This window comes from Podarcis tiliguerta (genome assembly GCF_965153285.1).
Source record: "Podarcis tiliguerta genome assembly, chromosome: 4".
NCBI lineage: Eukaryota > Metazoa > Chordata > Lepidosauria > Squamata > Lacertidae > Podarcis > Podarcis tiliguerta.
The window spans coordinates 32,299,103-32,319,969 of record NC_139537.1 but is presented as its reverse complement, the minus strand read 5'-3'; the positions used below and the strand labels follow the sequence as shown (position 1 = coordinate 32,319,969).

At 40.6% G+C, this 20,867-nt stretch overlaps 1 protein-coding gene across 2 annotated transcripts; it reads left to right on the top strand.

Moving 5' to 3' along the window:
* The first annotated feature begins 572 nt into the window (after window positions 1–572).
* SFT2D2 (SFT2 domain containing 2) lies at window positions 573–15,789 on the top strand. 2 transcript variants are annotated; one of them, XR_014510582.1, is made up of 10 exons: window positions 608–869; window positions 4,518–4,604; window positions 5,934–6,019; window positions 6,455–6,536; window positions 8,158–8,193; window positions 8,282–8,340; window positions 9,456–9,485; window positions 10,996–11,054; window positions 12,393–13,845; window positions 13,880–15,789. XR_014510582.1 is itself a non-coding variant. In XM_083438524.1 (9 exons), exons 1-8 carry the CDS (start codon window positions 807–809, stop codon window positions 11,033–11,035), a joined length of 483 nt encoding a protein of 160 aa, XP_083294650.1. In that variant the 5' UTR covers window positions 573–806; the 3' UTR covers window positions 11,036–11,054; window positions 12,393–15,789. The 2 variants fall into 2 exon arrangements, 1 of the variants encoding a protein (XP_083294650.1); XM_083438524.1 differs by having other exon boundaries at window positions 573–869; window positions 12,393–15,789.
* The last annotated feature ends 5,078 nt before the right edge of the window (window positions 15,790–20,867 follow it).

Below are 20,867 nucleotides of genomic sequence, written 5' to 3'. Positions count from 1 at the left end.
CTAACCCATAGATTTAAATTTCATTTTTATTTTTTTAAAAAAGCAATGCTAGGATTGCACCTGATCGCCATGAGTTGTGAATCTGGGTTCCATCTTCCCCTTAGCCTGCTTAGTCAGCCCTGATTTAAGCTGCTATTTCCCAGTCAGTATGCAAAACAGGAATACTAATCAATGTGCCCTGCCAGTTATTTAGGAAGACACATCTTCAAACCAGGAGAGGTCTGGAGGGTGGCAACACAAGAAATGGCCTTTTCCACTGTGGCTCTCGTTTTATGGGATGCTATCCTCAGGAAGGTGCCTTCATTACATATCTTTATGCACCAGTCAAAAGCATTTTTACATATATTTGGCTGATTAACATTCTAAGGCCTTTTAAATGTGTTTGTGGGAAGGGAGGTCACTGGTTTTTGTTTCATGTATTTCGTGTTGTGAACCGCCCTGAGATCTTCGCGTGAGGGGCGGTATACAAATTTAGCAAATAACAGCCATCAGCATAGAGAAGAAGGAAAGGGGGGCGGGGGAAAGCTTGCTACTCTCTGGGGGAAAAACACACCGGCGCAACCCACCTACTACTGTTGCCACAAAGAGGATCGGAGGCGTAGTCGAAAGAGCTCTGCAACGCGCAGGTGCGAGGAAGCACTCCCTCCGACTACATATCCCAGGATGCACTGCTCCAGGCGCTGAGGGAAAGCTAGGCGAGCCCCGGCCTTCCTCGATTGCCGGGAGTTGTAGTCTCCGAAGGGCTTGGGCGGCGAAGTAGAGGAAGCCGCGTCGGGAAGTGGAGCTGGCGAGGGGCGACAAGTGTCATGGACAAGCTGAAGCGGGTTCTCAACGGGAAGGACGCCGAGGAGCCGGGGCCACTGGCGGAGGTAAAACCCCCGGGGGGGAGGGAGTATGGGGTGAAGGAGTCTCTTTCCTTGGCTTTGTCGCCCGGTCTGCCTCAGCAGCTCCTTTCGCCGCCCCCGTTTCTTCTCCGCCCCCCTAAGGCGCTTAGCCCCCCTCACCAATTTCAGGGGAGCAGCTGAGGCCGTCGTTGTTGCTTGGACTTTTTGGGCCCCTTCCATTCCTCTCCTCCCCTCACCTTTCCTCGACTACCTGCTATTTCCCTCCCCCACCCCATGAAGGAAGGTCGCCTATAACCTTCCCCCGTGCCAGGGGGCTTTCTGAGCCTTCAACTGCGCCGTCAGAGGCCCTTTCTAGCGCCCAGCTCTCTCTCCCCTCTCTTGGCCAAAGGTGCGTGTTGATGCTTCTCGTTTAATTGCTGCCTTCCTGCCCGCCCAGGTGTTTGGGATCTGACGTCACAAGCTCCAGGAAAAATACCCCGCGAGCCAAGCTCTCATCCTGTGTACAGTGTACACGCTCAGTACTGCTCAAAGCTCTCTTCACCCCACTTCATTTGACATGAGACGGGGAAAAAATGCTGCCTCCCCTTTTGGTACTTACCTGTTGCTGAACTGGACTCGAACCCACACCTTGCTTGTAATTCAGCAGGTGCTGAATAGGTGCACAGAGTCCACCCAGGTTAGGGCGGTTCTAGAGAAATTAATTTGGGGTTTATGCATCCGACCAAAGAGTCATAAATTGGTTTCGCCGGTTTGTCTTTCAACAGATCACTTGGCTTAAATGCATTTCTTTTGACATACTGAAGGAAGAGTGAAAAATACAGGACAGACTGAATGGCTGCTTATCATGACAGCTATATATTTACTCTAGTATCACACCCAGGATGCCCCTGAATACCAGTTGCTAGAGAGCAGGAGCTGAAGAGTGCTAGTGTGTTAATATTGCACATCTGGTTGGCCACTGTGAGAACATGATCCTAGGCTACGGAAGGGCACTTCTTGTACTGTATTCTTTTGTGCTCAAGGGACGAAGGCCAAAGGGAAGCTGTGTCATAATTGTTTACTACTAACGGCACCCTGGGTAGAACTTGCAAAACGTAAGGAGATGGAAAGCGAAACACCACTGTCTCATGGTGTATCTTTGTGATGGTTTCTTATGTTCTAAAACTTAGCCTGCAAGCTTTAGTTGACCAATTAATGCAAATCAAATCAATACTGATTGGTGAAGCCCATAAGTAAAACCTGTTTTGGTTTTGCTGTGTAACTGTGATAGGGGGCTAGAAAGAAAATACTATGGACAGCATTTTCTTCCAACAAAGGTGCCGTTTCTTGCATAAATGGAAGTGCATTCTGCTAGTACAAAGTCAGCTCTGAATGCAACCCTTGGCATCAGCTGGTTCCCCAGAGTAATTCAACACAATAAATGTAGGCTTAATTGGGCGGGGGGGGGGGGCTTTTAGAATGGTGGGATGAGGGGTGAAAAATTATTGGATCCTCTGTGGTTCTTATCCTTGCTGCTACTTGTGCTGTTTACTCTAGCTTGGCAGATGTAGCATGGTATTCTATTCCCAGTTTAACAGGACTAATCTTGCTGTAGGGAGATAGGCATACTTCTTGGGTGCTCTGTTTGGTAAACAGCTTGATGAATACTTAATTACCTTTTTTTTTTTGGCCGGTGTTAGAGCATATCAAGAGTAAGGGAATCTTTTAAAATTCAAAGTGACTTTAAAAGTAATGTAAATGGTTAGAAAAGTGGGATAGTTGTACTGCATTTTATTTTATTTTTAAAGGGCATTGCATAAGTGCTTCAGGAGATCAGTAATACAAAGTTCACAAGATGAGGCTTATCATGTTTGTTTGTGGAGAGAGTTGTCATTATCACTAGTGATATACCTATGACACTTGCACAACCACAGTGCTATGCTGTAGTTTCAGCAGCAAGGAATTCACCTCTGAAAGGGGATTCTGAATGCTCTTGTTAATAAACACATTTGGGCTGGGAAAACACAACATCCCTGCAGGAAGCCAGCAACCTTGAAGTTTGCATCTGAAAGTACCTAAGTTAACATTGATGTAGTCTGGCTGCTGTGGGACGCGGGTGGCGCTGTGGGTAAAACCTCAGCGCCTAGGACTTGCCGATCGCATGGTCGGCGGTTCGAATCCCCGTGGCGGGGTGTGCTCCCGTCGTTTGGTCCCAGCGCCTGCCAACCTAGCAGTTTGAAAGCACCCTCGGGTGCAAGTAGATAAATAGGGACCGCTTACCAGCGGGAAGGTAAACGGCGTTCCGTGTGCTGCGCTGGCTCACCAGATGCAGCTTGTCACGCTGGCCACGTGACCCGGAAGTGTCTGCGGACAGCGCTGGCTCCTGGCCTATAGAGTGAGATGAGCGCACAACCCTAGAGTCTGGCAAGACTGGCCCGTATGGGCAGGGGTACCTTTACCTTTACCTTAGTCTGGCTGCTAAGAGACTTTGCTCCATATCAGGTAGTCCTGGGTTTTCATCTCTGCTCTACCATGAACTCACCAAGTGGCCTTAGGCAAGCCAGTCGCTCAGCCTCAGTCCTCATCTTGGTTTGCAATCTGATGGATAATAACACTCATGTAACTTACAGGGTTTTTGTAAGGATTGCAACTAGATAATTGAAGCTCCTTGAACACTTGAAAATGCTCTAGACATGTTGGGTATGATAATCTTTATTTATGTCCCAGGATTATCTTAGTTTAAATTTAGTTTGCTTTTTCCATCAATTTATTATCAAAACACAAGAATTTTGAACAAAATAATTTGTTTCAAAATATACGAATAAATTCAAATACAACAAAATATTTTGGAAACATAGGATCAGTTCCATTCTACTTTTTTTTGTTTCCATGTTTTTGTTTCCATGTTTTAGCTGCTTTGATTTCAGGCAACTGCATATTAATTGCCTGATGTTATATAGATTAAAAAACTAAATGGTTTTGCTATTCTTGGATTTTATAACAATGACTAAAATGATCCAAAGCTGCTTTTATTACAGGAATGCCCTTGCTTACAAAATATTTATACTCCGATAGCTGATAGAAACTTTGATAGTATTTTCTAAACTATATTATGTTTAGATTATATTATGTTTATTATATTATATTATAATATTATTATATTATGTTTACATTAGTAGAGTAGAATCAGACATAATACAACTATCTGAATACATTTGTTATAAAAGTTGGGGTTTTTTCTAGTATTTTCTTTTAAACGGAATCCTCTTTGGAGAAACTTGGCATGAAACTTTGACTATGCGAAGCAGTTGAAATGGATTCAATACACTCTTTGTTTTTAATACTAGAATAGAAATAATGCTAATGGCCAAGGAAATGTAGCTGCTTTCTGTGAACATGTGAAAGGAATAAGCTCAAAGTTGCCTTGAGTGATGATTAATAGAAGCTGTTGTCGAAGAAGAAAATTGAATATTGCCTTATATTAACATTGAGGAAGTGATATCTGTTCATAGAACAGATAAGACGAGGCACTTTTCACAAAGATTTTAGAAACATGTTTGTGAAGTTTCCTCGTGTAGCGAAGCTGCTGGAAGGAAATGAAAGCAACTGGCTGTATATTGATGCATGCCTTTTTAAAACCTTGACACTACAATTTTAATAAGACTCTCTTTTAAAAAAAAAAATTATTTCCAGGTGATTGATGCATCTTCCTTAAGCTGGAGTACGAGACTGAAAGGCTTTATAGCTTGTTTTGCTATTGGCGTTCTGTGTTCCATTCTGGTAAGAGCTTTCCTTCCCCACCTCATCAGCTTTTGTTGGATTTCTTGAATAATACCTCCCACAATTCAAGGCAACCATTTCCCCCCCAGCTGCTCAGTATTGCACTCAGCTCCATCATTCCTGAAGGAATATAAAAGTTTTGACTCCATGAAGAGTAATCACGGTGACTGATCTATCCCCTTTTATTTTCACATCAGTTGAGATAGTGCAATCTTATACATGCTTGCTGTGGAAAAAGTCCTACTGTAGATTCGTAGGGTTTACTCCAATATAAATGTTCACGGGCGACACCAGTTTTGTGCGGGCCTACTTCCTCCTCTTTCTCCTGCAGCCCCTATGAGTTGTCCAAATTTTCTCTGGAGGGTTGAAGGACCTTCTGAGGAGGATATTAGGGGTGCAAAAGAGGGAGAAATGCAAAGGGAAGTCCTACAAGTTGTACAAGCAGAAATCCATTTCACATCATTAGATGCCACCTTGTAAATTTTGAAACCTAAATGTAATTTGATGTGGAATATTGGTTGCAAGTTTTCTGCACTGTCATGAGAAGCCTGTTGTTCAGAGAGAAAATACAACCCAAACCAAATTAATTCTAAGACTGGAAAGACTAATAACAATAATCTCTCTAATATCCTTTGTGTAAATTTGACTGGTGTTTGATACTTTAGGGATACTTTCAAGCAACCAACAATAAGTCAGTGATTTGTTCTTTTTCATTCATACTTGGGATATCAAATCCTTCTTGATGGGCAAGTCATAAACTTGTATTCAGTCATCGCTTTGGCTAACACACCTAACCATGATACTGGGTACATGCAGCCTGCGGTTCTTGTTTTCCCAGTGTGGTGAGCCTGGCTTACTTATGTGTTCAGAATGCCAAGGACAGACTGATTGAATGCTGATTCAGTTGATTGTCTTGCTCCCCACTATTGCAGGATACTAAAAACATACACAAAACAGTTACATATATAGATGTGCATATATAAGTGTATGCGCAGTTTAAAACAACAGCACATACATCTGATCAATACAAAGCCACTACAGAAAACAACTTGGGATCACGTTGCATGACTCCCAATTTGATGAAATCTAAATTTGAAATATTATTGCTTTTAGATGAAATATTAAGAGGATTTTTCATAAAAGTAAAATAATAGTAACATATGCTATATTTAAAATAGGCTTTGACAAAAGAAAACTTAACGCAACACATTTTATGTGATAATGGATGAGAGCAACCAAAATACTTATTTTCTCTACAGATAATTGTTTTTACAGTCTTTTTTTCCTTACAGTGACTGTGTATGTTCCTTCTTTTGTCTGTCTTTCCAGGGTACTTGTCTGCTATGGGTTCCCAGGAAAGGGCTAATCTTGTTTGCAGTATTTTACACACTGGGGAATATCGCGTCTCTTGGAAGGTAATCTTCTTTTCCTTGAATTAGTAGGTTTGCTCAGAATATCAAATAGGTGAATGAACTAAGCACTTCATTCTTGAAATATATAATCTTTCTCCATTTTACCATCAAAATATTTTACAATTGAAATATTTTGATTGTATCCCTCTCAACTCTTATTCCCTGTCTCATATTTATGATTGGGGTTCAGCGAAACAGTTTAACTCTGTTGGCATGGCTTCCGTATTGCTTTTAATACTATATGATTTTACTACTTGTTTTCCAATAGCGTGTTCCCTAATTTTCTCATATGAGTATATGTGATTCTAGTATCTTTGAGGCTAAAGTATGGTCTGTTTATGATTCCTACAATACAGTAATGGTAGCAGTTTACACTTGTATAATGTGCATTTGTGTGTTTTGCTCTTAGCAGATGGGTTAAATAATTTTTTCTTATAGCACTGTCTTTCTTATGGGACCGATGAATCAGTTTAGAAGAATGTTTGAACCCACTCGTTTGATAGCTACATCTGTTATGCTTGTAAGTAACAAAACTTTTCTGTTTTAACTTGTATTTGAATTGAGAAGGCTATCGGTGTTAATGCTTTTTTAAAGGCAATTTGCTTAATTTTAAAATACAAGCAAACGTAGCATATAAAAGTATCTTGTGGTAAAATATCAGTAGTCAGAAAACAAGTCAGAAAACACAGTCAGAAAACAAGTGATGCAAAACAAAGGGGCAGAATTTCCAGTATGTGTTTCTTGTAAAATAATAATATAAAATTGTAAGTTCAAGTCTCATGAACCGAAGGAGCAGTTAAGGGAGGTGTGGGGAACCTCAAGCCCTCTCTACCTGGCCCTCACAAGTCTCCCTAGGCCACCCCCCCCCCAAAAAAAAATTGCATTCCAAATGTTTCTGTCTTGAACTCTGGTAATGTCTCATGGTCACCTGGCTGGATGATGGTGTGTGACTGTGTGTGGAAACTAGCCTACTGTAGAAAGCTAACATTTACATTCAGCATTCCATTCATTTTTGCCTCTGGCCTCACACACCACAGCTACATGGTCTTGGATTGAAGAAGGTTCCCCATGGTTTGTTAACTGTGCTAGGATTATTCTGTTGGTTCTTCTTAATATAGCTTATGTTGTAATGGGCATGTGGGCCTTTTCTAGCGCTTAATTATGTGCATTTATTTATAGGAAGGGTAATAAACAAATAAATGATTTGAATTCCCGTATGTCCCCAGCACCTTGTAGCTGGAGGGCTTTTGTGTCTGTGTATATAATGATCCCATTTAGCTGTCATGGCAATTGTGTATCTTTAGACTGCTCCTTCGGAACTGGACTGATGTTTCTTAGTTACGACTGCTACTATGTTTGAGATGGGGGCTTTGTCTTTTTTTTAATTTGTGCTGGGATAAGATACTGGAAATAGTTTGACAAATATATTGGAAATATTCTTAGGGCTTTTATTGACCTCTGATTCATTGCAACTATATAGTGTGGGGGTGTCCTTATCGGTACATAACCTGCTAATTAAGTGGAGTATGAGTATTTAATTAGGAAGTTCTGTACCAATAAGGACACCCCAACTTGATACACTTGGGGTGTCCTTATTGGTATATTGCTGAAACCAGGTCCTTTTGTCATGAGGTAGGGGCAAAAGTTTTGCCACAATTCCCTGGAAAATCCAAAATATATAGGTCACTCATCTATTGCTGATCCTTGGGTTACTTTAAATTAGCTATAGTGTACTTCAGTACTATTGGGTCAAATGTGCAGACTGACAGTGCAATCCTATTCATGTCTGCTCAAAAGTAAGTTTCACTTCAGTTCAGTGGGACTTACTGTTGCTAATAATTAACTCAGTATAAGGCCTTCCAATATTTGAGTTCTCCTGGTGACTGATAAACATAAAAAGATAAAATACAGTATGATTAAATAACAATAGCATAAAACATGCAGTCTGACAATTTCTAGCACAGAGATGAATTAAACCAGACGATTAAAAAGAAGAAAAATATTCCCACTTAAGTATGCTTAGGATTACAGCCTGGCACTGTAGTCCAGTGCTAAAAAACAAAACAAAAAAACCCCCTGTTCATCTTCAGTTACAGTTTTAATGTCTTGCTTATTTTAAGATTGTCTCTCCTCTCTTTTAGTTATGCCTCATATTAACTCTTTGCGCAGCTTTTTGGGTAAGTACTTGAATCTCCGATGCAACTATGCATATAAATTTAATGACATTTTCTTTGCTTGATTTTTGATTATTCCTTCCTCTTTCAGTGGCACAATAAGGGACTTGCCCTCATCTTCTGCATTTTGCAGTTCTTCGCCTTAGCATGGTAAGGAACCCCCCCTTTTATGTCTTTTGGATTGTGAGCCTGCAGTAATTTTAAAATTATACTGGTCTATCACCCCAACATTGTGAAGGCAGCCTGAGCTGTTGGGGAGCACACTGACTGAATGGAGATTTCAGAGCTGGCCCTTGCAGGAATCCACCTCAGAGCCTGGATGGGTCACCTGAGTGGGAAGAGGAGAACAGCAGAGGAAGGCTCCACCTTCCTGCTGGGGGTGGTGGCTTCTTCTCCCTCCTTGTCTTTCTCCCTGGCACTGTGGGAAGCTTTTTTGGCAGGTCTAATGAACCTGAGGCATGGTGAGGTTGTCCTGAGCAGAAATTGAGGCAGGCAGGGGGAAATGTGGTCCTGGGGAGGGAAAAACTGAAATAAAGAGGGGTGGGGGGATGCTGAGTAGAACTGGCTATCCCCTAGTTTTAATATATGTACAGTGGTTTGAAAATTTTAGGTGCTTTAGAGATTATTATTATTATTATTATTATTTCATATTATTATTTATTAATAGCAATAGGTTTGTGTACATGTATAATAGGAGAGGTTTATTTCCTCATCCTCTCTGCCACATATCTTTATAAAAAGACTGCAATAATGGAGCCCAATGTCCATAATAAATACATCACCTCCTAAATTTCCCTCAACCAATTGCTGTTTGGAATTCCATTTGGACAGGAAGTTTCTTACGAAAGTCTAGCTGCCTTAAAGTAAGAGTCACCAAGGCCCGGCTGAACTATTATCAACTTCTGTTGATCTTCCACATTTGGCCACTTTCCTCTTTCACAAGTCGTCTCCATGTGCGCAGATGTTGCTAACAATGAGAAAATTAGCTCCTGTTCTACCTTTCTCCTGGAAGGAGACTCTACTTCATGTGGAAAGGGTGGGAGAGGTGATGGAAACTGATCCTGACATGGATAGTTGGAAAACTAAACTGGAAAGCAAATGCTAGTTTTAATTTGTCAGTCACTTATCAAGCCACAATATGTGGTAGACTACCCTTGGCTTGGGCCATGTGTTATGCAGACTTGCCATTGACACTCTGTGGGAGAGTGTGTGTGTGTATGTGCCTGTTCTTCCTAATACATGTGTTTGTCTTCTCTCTCTTCTAGGTACAGCATTTCCTTCATACCATATGCAAGGTAATCTTGACTTCCATTTGCTTCAGGAGCTACCCAGGTCATAAAACATAAAAGGGAAATTTCTTCTGTGATATGGATGGCTGGAAAAATCGATCTCCCTTTAATGCGTTCTTCTCTGTATTCTCGAGATTACTTGCTATGTGGAATGATTGAATAGAGGAGGTGAAATATTTCACTCGTAGGGTTGATATAGCGCTGCGTGATTGAAAATATAGAAAGCTCAGCACTCTCGTGAAATGTGTTTTATGATTAATAAATCCCAAACAAATATTTATCATTTAGATTGTTTATATAGTGCCATTACTGTACTTGAGAAAGTACAAGAGGGTAGGCTCCTGCCCTGAGGGCTTAAAATATATAATTTGATATAAAGAGACAACAGAGGAAGTGAAGGCAGGAGCAAATAAGGAAAGAATGTGTGGTTATTTCAGATACATATTTCACTTTGGTTACAGTAAAGCTTAGGGGCTAAGGAGTGGAATCAAGTTTTCATGGAAAATGTTGGTTTTGTGGGAACAGAGAGTGGCAGCATTATATATTTTTGTTTGTGGCAAAACTACCCATAGATCTATGTTGAAAGTCTTTGTAACAATTTGCAGACAGGTAGCTATGTTAGTTTATTTCAAGAAAAAACAAAGTCTGGTGGTGCTTTAAAGATTTAAGGTTTTTTAGTAATGGCATATGCTTCATCAGATGATGCCACAGAATTGTTGCTGAGTCCCTGCAGGCCACCCAAAACCTGTATACAGTGGTACCTTGGTTCTCAAACTTAATCCGTTCTGGGAGTCCGTTCGACTCCCAAAACTGTTCGAAAACCAAGGTGCGGCTTCCGATTGGCTGCAGGACCTTCCTGCACCCAATCGGAAGCTGCGTCAGACATTCAGCTTCCGAAAAACGTTTGCAAACTGGAACACTTGCTTCCAGGTTTGCGACGTTTGGGAGCCGATTTGTTTGACAACTAAGCCGTTTGGGAACCAAGGTACCACTGTATTGGCAGATAGCGCCATATACAGTTAGCAGGTTAACCACCACTGCTGAAAAGAGAAAAGATTAATGTAAAAGGTAGGGTTAAATGGCAGTGGAATGTAAAAGGTAAAAATGCATTATGAGACAGTTGAATTAGAGCTTGTGTATGCAATTTGACCCTTCACAGCAGCAGTGATTGGTGATAACAAAAAACACCTTAGCATTGTTGAGTGAAGTGGCCATATAATTAGAGCAGAACATTTGCAAAATGAGCATGGTGACCCTTCATACCTATAGTGGGACAGGAAACCATTGTCTCTATTCAGACTCGGATTAATAGAATTGAACTGCTTGAGAAGTTGCAGTTCGGTAGAGAGGATGGCTTCTGTCCCACTACAGGTGTTAATTTACCCAGCAGTGCTAAGATGATTCTGTTTGTCAAAAATCACTGCTGCTGTGAAGGGTCATTGCTTATACATTTTAAATATTTGTGCGGCTTATTCAAATACTTAAGGGGACAGTGTATTTGTTTTTATTTTTGCAGGGATGCTGTGAAGAAGTGTGTCACGGTGTGTATCACATAACAGAGACACAAATGACTTGGTAAGTATTGGGGGGGGGGGGAAATATTGTGGTAAAATAGCTATATTCCCAGCTCCTCCTTTTTAATGCAGTAATCTCTGACTATACACTTAAGTAGCATACGTGAACATTGCTAGCTTTTTATTTTATTTTATTTGAAAATGTGTATTTAAATCTAGATTTTCAAGATAGCTTACAAAAGAGAACCATAAAACAAATATAAACTGTCCTGTACACTGATGACTCAACTACATTTGTAAAGCGTTTTATACGTGTTATAACACTGGGACACCAGATGGTGCTGTGGAGGCCCATTTTTTGCCAATGGGATTTCCCTTGTATGAAGTTTACAACGCATTTAACTGAATCTCTTCTTTGATATGTCTAGATTCAGCCTGTTAGTACTTGAGCTCCAGTCTTAAACAGTCTAACTCATTTGAGCTTGTTTCTGGATAAAGTGAGGCAGCTTAATGATTACCTATATTTGCTGAGATGTACCAAATTTTTGCTCTTTGCTGATGTCACACTGTAGAAAGAGAAATTAATTGCGAGATGGTCTTTTAGGTTCCCATATTGGGTTGTATCCTATGCTGCTGTTCTGCTTGTACAACTTGAGCATTGGAACTTTTCCCCTTCTCTCTTCTGCAGCCCACTGTACACCTTCAAAATCTGCTCCAGAAGTTGGTGGAGTGGGGTGTGTGTCTTATTTCCCATTGTTATGAGTAGGCATATATTTTGTCAATTTTAAAAGGCTTTTCTACATATTCGCTGCAGTCTGCAGATGTGCATAAACAGAACCCACAGTTTTGCTGGGACTGCAGATAAAGACCGGTCTGTCATGTAGAAGAGGCATAAGCACTTCTCTCTGTGTGCAGAAGCCTCTGTATAAAGCAGGGGTCAGCAAACTTTTTCAGCAGGGAGCCGGTCCACTGTCCCTTAGACCTTGTGGGGGGCTGGACTATATTTTGAAAAAAAATGAACAAATTCCTATGCCCCACAAATAACCCAGAGATGCGTTTTAAATAAAAGCTCACATTCTGCTCATGTAACAACGCCAGGCAGGCCCCACAAATAACCCAGAGATACATTTTAAATAAAAAGACATATTCTACTCATGTAAAAACACGCTCATTCCCAGACCATCCGCGGGCTGGATTTAGAAGGCAATTGGGCTTGATCCGCCCCCCAGGCCTTAGTTTGCCTACCCATGCTATAAAGTGTCTTACTATAATTTAACTTGTGCTTTGGGAAAGGAAAACAATATACAACCTGACTGATGTAAAGTTGTAAATGTTGTAAAGGCTTTTGACTGAGAGCTGTCATCATTATTTCAAAATATAATTCATTGCTTTTATGCAGGCCAGCAAGATAAGCACCATCTCCTTACACTGAAATGTGACCTTGAGGACTAGAAGGTTTGCACAGTCATATGGCGTTTGCATCTGAACACACCTTCCTAGGGGCAAGGCTATTAATCTTGCTAAGTGAACCTGTGAATCACTGGACAAAGCTACAAAGTATTCTCCCAAGGGTAATGAGTTTTGTGATAAGAAGCCCAAAGAGCAACAAAACATTCCTTTCACTCACTTAGCTAAGCCGTCGTGTGCATTTGGTGCAATATTGTCAACTTCAGATTTTGCTGTTTTGCTGGTGAAAATGATATTATGGTAATTGCAAAGTAAGTGGGATTTAAATTTACTAGTCACACGTTCTTAATTTACAGGGTCCAAAGAACAGTTTACACATTGGCTACTGTGGCCTTATATCAAAGAGGTTGATTTTCAGAGTTCATTTCTTGGGTCCCAAAGTACTTTTTGTCTCCTACCATTGTATAAGGGAACTTAAGAGGAGCTGCCTTCTAATTGAACAGCAGGCATGATTCCTTATTGTAATATAACCGAGACATTGATTCATTGTCCAACCAGCAACAGAAGCAGCATGAGCAAATATACTAGTGGGAATCATGAAAGCAAGCAAGTGCCCTTCCATTTCTGCAAGCAGTTTACTGCCTACTTTTTATGGTCTCTGAAGTAACATCAAGACCTCTGCCTTAGTGCTAACATTGCCTCATGAATTATTTGCCACTCTTGCTGCTTCGGTTTTGCTAGATTCCCACCCACATCCATCTAAAATATGACTTTGTACAGCTCTCCCAACTGTGGAGAGGAGGAACATCTCGTGTTTTTCAACTTCCCTTTCCCCTATTTAATCTTGCTGTTTTGATTTCTGTTTACATTGTCTGCCTAGCTGATGATTGCTTTCAGTTGGAGGGGCTTGTGTCATGACATTCTGGCTTCCTAATAGGACATTATCATGTAATGATTGGAGCAAACACCTAGACATCGGGAAACTTTGCTGCATTACACTTTTTGAACTGGTGTCATTAGATTTTTTTTGTCTCCATTTAAGAAGGAATGAAGGGTATTCTCCCCTCCAAAGAAATACTGTACAGTTATTCGAGAGTAATTTGTCCTTTTTTAATGCTATCCTAAAGCTTGTGTCTTAGAATTGTCAATAGAGCATTTTGGGAAACTTTGATGCTGCAGGTGTTTGTTTGCAAAAGAAAAGAGCCACTGAACGAATTCTTTGCTGTAGTGGCTTTTGGGACTGACCGTCTTAATCTAGTATACCTCCTATTCTGCTTTCTCCCATCATTGGGCAGAGACTAGCACTTGTGTATCTGAGCACAGAAATTTCCTTGAACAACTCTGGAGTATCAGAATTCACCCTAATCTTGTCTAAAACTCTCTCTATAGCTTTTTCATAGGATACTATTGACTATTTATAACCTGGGTTTTTAGGAAGCTTAGTTGTACTGTGCAGCTTTGTCAAGCAAGCACATTTAGAGATTTGCAAAATTAGGTATTTATGAGGATTTTATATATTTTTTTAGATTCTAGAACTGCAGCTCTGATGGCAGTAAGCTATAAAAATGAAAGTCTGTGAATTTTCTTGGTTTGAGTAGTCCACCAATTTACAGTGCGCAAGTGGAAAATTGCAGCCTTGATTTATAAGTCATGTTGGCATAGGGCATTAACGAAAAGGCACAGGGTTGCCAGTCATACCCTAAGACAGCTATTGTTGCACAGAAGGCAGAATTTCATCTGGTGTGGCTTATCTCATCACACCAGTGCAGTAAGCTAAGGAGCCAGGTAGAATTTTCTTAAAAGGGACAGGGATCCTTCAGCATCTGGGCTTAGTAGCTCAGTACTGGAGAAATACTTGCATAGGGAAGTCATTGCTGAGAAGTGGCAGGGGACAATTCTGCCCTTCATCTACTTTTCTCAGAGATTGGAGGGTCTGGTTTTTCTGTACAGGGGAGTCATAAATCCTATTGGGTCTTTTTAAAATACCAGCTCTTATCTTCTTACCAGCTTTTTTAGGCTGGAGACAGACAGTAGGTCTATTCCTCCTCCTCCCCAAAGTGTAGAAGGCAATGTGCACATCACAAGCTGGAACCTTTGTTTCACATTTTCCCCACGTAATTTTTCCTCTGGTAAAATGGTGCTTTTGCATTCTTTAAAATTCTCAAAACTTCCTTGATTTAGAGGGTCTTCACCCCCAATTGCAGATGCTGCACAATGGTAATGTAGGGTTTTTTTCCGGATGTTAAGTGCTATGCTAGTGTACTGCTGGAACTCACAAATCTTAAAAGAAGAACTTGAGCAGTTTTCTCAAGTTTCCTTGCTGTAGTAATAGGTTTACTTTATCGGGAGAAAGTTCATTTTTTCAGAAATCCATTTATTAAATTTGGATTATTAGTGCACTCGGTTTCAGTATGGAAAGGGGTAGGATCAGTAGTTGTATATTTAGCACATTGAGACACATAAGCCCTCAATGCTGCATCTCTTCTAAAGCAGCTCCTCTTAAAATATTGCAATATTTAATTATGGAATGCATTTCAGATATTCGTACCGATACTTTCTAGTTGTAATTTTTCTATTTAAAATCTGTCTTTGAGTATCTTTCTAATATTGACACTGCTGCTGCATTAAAGATCTGGGTTTTTATTCAAATGTTAAAATCAATGTTATGATTTGAATATTTGTCATGATTTGAATATTGTTTTTTAACTAATTCAGTCCGATTTTAAGTCTCTTGATAACATTGGACGTAGTTAAAAATATTCAAATCATGACATTGATTTTTATTTACTGGGACCTTTGCTAAATGTGGATTATGGTGGTAAGACATAGCTGTCACTATCTTTGTACATTTTTATTTCCCGGGACCTTAAAAATCATCTGTATACTGAATTTTAAATTTCTGCTATAGTTACCCTTTGTGTTCTGGCATAAAGCATTTTATCACATTATGGAAATGATTTAGTTCCTTATTCTTCTTGTCCTAGATGTATATGGTCACTTTCTCAAATTAATCAGTAGCTTGTTCACACTTGTTACAACACTATTTTAGATGAACCCAGTCTTGGCCTTAACTACAAATATGTCAGTGTCATAGCTTAAGGCCTTTCAGCTACTAAATATAAGGTGGCTTCTTTAAGATGTACTTTTTTGGAAAACAAAAAAGTGCCTACTTGCACCATGCAATATGTCTGCATTAATGGAGACTTTTGTAATAAGGTTTTGATTTTTTAAAAAGCTTGAATGGATGTTCCATTTTTGTACACTTTTCTTGTTGGCTTTTGTATTGTACCTTTTGTATATGCTGGTCTTTTTTCTGCCTTAAGAAAAAAACTACTACTTTGTACTACGCTTACTGCACTATCTCTTCTGTAATAAAGCTGGTTTCTCAACACATGTGTACATCATTTTTCAATAAAGTTAGCACTGCAAAACATTTCAAGAAAGCTGAAATTTGATACTGAAGCTATGGAGTAGTCTTTGAGCAATGGATTAGCTTTTAATAGTGTTGGCCATATACCATAATGGGAACAGGAAATTGTTTACAGTCTTTTACCTTGTAGTCAGTTCACTTTAAGTGTGCAGCCCCAGATAAGGAATGAATGAATCTCTGGGGCATGGGTGACCAGCAAGAGTGCCTTATCAGAAGATATCAGAGATTGAGCTGGTGAATACTACTACTACTACTAATACTACTACTAATATAAATAAATAATTTTTATTATTATTTATACCCTGCCCATCTGGTTGGGTTTTCCCAGCCACTCTGGGTGGCTTACAGCATATCTAAAAACATAATAAAAACATCAAGTGTTAAAAACCCCCAAATACAGGACAACCTGTATTTTAGAAGAAGATGTCTTCTAAAAGTTGTGTCATTCTTTATCTCCTTGACATCTGAAAGGGTGCCACTACCGAGAAGGCCCTCTGCCAGATTAGGAGGTCCTTCAGGTATTTGGGTCCAAGTTGTCCAGCTCTGAATTAACATAACACATGGGCAACCACCACAGCGCTCTCAGCAAAAAAGTAACATGTTGCTGGTAACCTCTGAGCAGTCTGGCTACTGTGTTCTGCACTAATTGTGGCTTCCACACCAGATACAAGGACAGCCTTGCATATGAAAGGCTCTTAATGAACATGGAATGGAAGATAATGTTTGCTTGCTTTCTTATTATTATTTCATGAAGCTTTTACCGTTTGATGTTTGTTTGTTTGTTTGTTTGGGTGGTTGGTTGTGGGTGGTGTTTTTTTTTTAGGGGGGTATTTTTGTTGGAGGGGACGCGGGTGGCGCTGTGGGTAAAACCTCAGTGCCTAGGACTTGCTGATCGTAAGGTCGGCGGTTCGAATCCCCGCGGCGGGGTGAGCTCCCGTCTTTCGGTCCCAGCTCCTGCCCGCCTAGCAGTTTGAAAGCATGCCAAAGTGCAAGTAGATAAATAGGTACCGCTTTATAGTGGGAAGGTAAATGGCGTTTCCGTGTGCGGCACTGGTGCTGGCTTGCCAGTTGCAGCTTCGTCACGCTTGCCACGTGACCTGGAAGTGTCTTCGGACGGTGCCGGCTCCCGGCCTCTTGAGCGAGATGAGCACGCAACCCTAGAGTCGGTCATGACTGGCCCGTACGGGCAGGGGTACCTTTGCCTTTATTTTTGTTGGAAGCTTCCCAGCGTGGCTGAGGCAGCCCAGGCAGTTAATCGGGGTATAAGAAATGAATTATTCCTAGTTCAAATGGCAGAAAGGTAAGAGAGTCATAGCTGAAACCTTAGAAACCAGTCAGTGAAGTAGAGGCATACCGATCTTGATGGACCGGTGGTCTGACTTGGTAAAAAAACAGCTTATTTTGGGTTATCACATGGTAAGTGAGTGAAATTGTGTAATGTCAGAATAGTGCACCTTTGGCATAAACATGCAGGAGTGGGACATCCTATCATCTGACATGCATAGAATGAAACCATAAATGTTTCACAGCAAGTCAGATTGCCATAGTGCAACACCACTAATTTGCTTCCCTGTCTTTGCAATGTATTTGCCAAACTATTTGCCATTAATACTGTAAATCCAAAGCATGGTGACATTTGATTTTAAAGAATATTGCAAAATGGTCCTCACTAATGAATTCTTTATACATTAACATTGCTTGTGCAGGTTTACCAGTGTGCACGTTTGCCTAGACATTGCTTGAGATTATTTCTTGACTTACTGATTTGCTGATTAAGCTCAGTCTAAAACTCCCCTTTAGCTAATACCTGCTCACATCATGCAAGGTTGGGGGGAATATGGAAAGGTCTTTCCCCCTCCTTGTCTGATATTCGATAGCTGTTTTTTCCTACAGACCTTTATACTGCATGCAAAAAAAAGAGGAGACATTCTTGATCAAATGAAATCTGCAAGAAACAAGCTCATTCTTTCCATCTCCCAGACGTCCTGTTTGAATGCTGTCCCTTCCCTGTACGTTCAGTTCCAGAAGCCTGGGGAAACCAAATACCCTCCCAGCCATGACATACAATGCCAAGTCATAATTACGAAGGACAAAAAGACAGCTGCTTTGCTGGTGTTTTTAATCAGGGTTTGACACCATCGGAGATTATTGGACTTTTACGTGATTTAGGAAAGATTAGCCTTTTCATTGCTTTTTGCAGGGATCAGTTCAGATAAAGGGCCAATTAACCGTGTTTCTAGTGGCTGAGAGAGGCAGACTGCAGGACTGGTGCACATCAGCGCCTAATAGCTAAGGTGATAGTTGCTAATGGCAGAAGAAGAGGTCTCAATTTTTATAGAGTTCAGGGAAGCCAAGAGAAGTATGGTTGAGCAGTCAAACCACACGCTACTTTTCTAAAGCATGGAAGGTTTCAGTCTTTGACCAAATGATTGCTTTTCACCCACCCAGTACAGTCAAAACTAGGTTGTTGAATGTAATCCGTTCCAGAAGCCCGTTTGGCTTCCAAACTGTTCTACTTCCAATTGGTTGAAAGAGCTTCCTGCACTCAAGCGGAAGCCACGTCAGACATTCAGCTTCCAATAAACATTCAAAAACCGGAGCATTTACTTCTGGGCTTTCAGCATTCGGGAGCCGAAACATTCTAAACGGAGTCGTTTGGGAACCAAGGTTTGACTATCAAGAAATGCCTGATCTATTGTACAATGGAAATCAGGTGTGGCAAGGCTAAATTATCTCCCTCAAGTACCATATTCAGATATATAATTGCAATAATTTATAGCTTATCGTAAAATTGCCAATAATTGCCTATGCTAATTTAAATGAATTCGGCAATATTGATGTTGAATTTATCTTCCCTTATGAAGGTGAACTAAGCATCTTGAAAACTATGTTTTCTCCCATTTCTCAGCAGAGTATACTGAGTATAGAGGAGAATATTCTGCAATTTCCACCCTGTTCCATTATGTTTTATTTAGCCAATAGTTTACTGAAGCATTAACTGTTTCACTAATCACTGGCATCATGTTAATATGAGAGCGTGCAGCTCTTAGCAGGAGGAATGATGTTGTGATGTGCATTGCAGGCTGTGTGGACTCAATCAGGGATGTCCAACCAGTAGATTGCGACCTCTGTGCAATCCTCCCTCAAAAAAGAGCTCAACAACAGATCTCTGTGCAATCCTCCCTCAAAAAAGAGCTCAACAACCCTGGGCACTTCCCTCCTAAAAAAAGCTCAACAACTCTGGGCAAACCACCCACCCCACGCACACTCTTCCTCCCACCAATGATCCTTGGGTTCCCCTCCACCTCTATACTTTTATGATTCTATGACCTGCCAGAGTGCTTTTGTTGTAAGCCTAGGAGATAGGTCTAGCCTGCACATCATCCTTTTGTTATGTAGGCTACGCTTGACTCAGAGGGTGACTGGTCCAAGATTACTCAGTGAATTTAGTAACTGATCAGAGATAAAGCCCAAGTCTCTCCAGCTCAGTATATATTTAAAAAAACTGAATTCAGTTAGAAATCAGCATTTGACACCCTCTCCAGAATCAAGAAATACAACATGATGGTGTGCAATGTCTACCTATAAGGCAAACATGTACTTCCCCAAACACACTTTCTCAAGTAAACATATAATGAACACATAGCAATAATATTTTTACACTGGCCAGTAGATCCTTCAAGGTCTAGGATGGTATTCAACTAGAATTCAACTAGACCCACTGAATTCAATTAACATGACTAAGGTTCATTAATTTTAATAAGGACTGTTCTGAGTAAAACTACGCGTAGTTAATGGAATATTCCACTTGTAAAGCCATCTACGTCAGTATTATGAGAGTATTATGAGAGGAGAAAATGTTTTCCCTATCCCTTTTCTCCATACTGTTGACCGCATGCAGTTTTATATGCTCCCATCATGTCCCTTCTTATTAGCCTTTTTTTCTCAACTAAAATGCCCTAGATATTTAAGCTTTTATTCAGGGGATTCAGACAATTTATCGCCAAACTGAGTTTTGTCAGCACGATGAATTTATAAGACCATCCCTTTGCAGTCTCCCAAGTGCTATCTGCGTAAGAAAAGCACTCTGAAATGGAACAAGTGGTTCCAGGGGTAAACAACTTAAATAAAATATTGTGGGAGCCCAGGCAAGGCCACCCCTGCACATAACTGATCGCATGACGCAGTGCACACACACCATTTGAATGGGAATGCCCATCAACTTAGCAGGGGCCCAGCCCCCTCAAATATTTTATTGTGGGGGCTGAAGCCCCCACAGCCCCTAGGAGTGGGCTCTTATGTAACCCCCTAGGAGTGGGTTGTGTAAACTGGTTCTCGGTTTTGAGTGCTGGGCGTGAACAGAAGGTATTAGCATTCTTTTGAGAAAACTTAATCACACCACTTCCCCTCACCTTCATTCCCCAGAATTAGCTCCTTAATCTCAAATACAGGAAACCCGCACAAATTATTTTCCAGTTTCAAGGAAGTATGGTCTGATTTACTGTTGAGAAATATATAACAGGTAAATGGGCAGATTTGTATATCCATCAAGTAAGACCAACATATCCCCACAGATTGCTGTTGAATGCTGCTACTTCTCCCATTTCTAGCAGGAATTTGCATCTGCACAGACCCACTTTCCATTCACTGTTTCAGTTGAGGCATTAAACCATTTTCATTAATGGAAATATAGTTCTTGAGCAGAATAATTAGACCCTCCTCAGAAAAGATAAAAGCTTGGTGATTTGAATGGAAGGTTCTTCTTCAGAGGCAGCCAATTGCCTAATCAGGCTGTCTCCCACCTGACAGTCAGTAATTAGAAAATGGTTGTGTGTGCATGTTAAAACCTTAACACACAGGTGTCATCCTCCTGCTGGGACATAGTGGGGGGAAGAGCAAGTCTGTGGCAAAAGGCTGAGGTGAGCACATTTGTTCCACTGTGGCTAATTAATTGGTTTAGGTTCAGATCTGTGGGGTTGTTGTTGCTGCTTTTTTTTTTTTTAAGTCATCTGAGAAGTTTCTGACATTAAAGTCACC

Coding starts and splice junctions, on each gene's coding strand:
- SFT2D2 (XM_083438524.1), top strand. CDS start 807: ATGGACAAGCTGAAGCGGGTTCTCAACGGGAAGGACGCCGAGGAGCCG. Junction 6,537..8,157: donor TAGCTACATCTGTTATGCTT/GTAAGTAACAAA, acceptor CCTCTCTTTTAG/TTATGCCTCATATTAACTCT. Junction 8,194..8,281: donor CTCTTTGCGCAGCTTTTTGG/GTAAGTACTTGA, acceptor TTCCTCTTTCAG/TGGCACAATAAGGGACTTGC.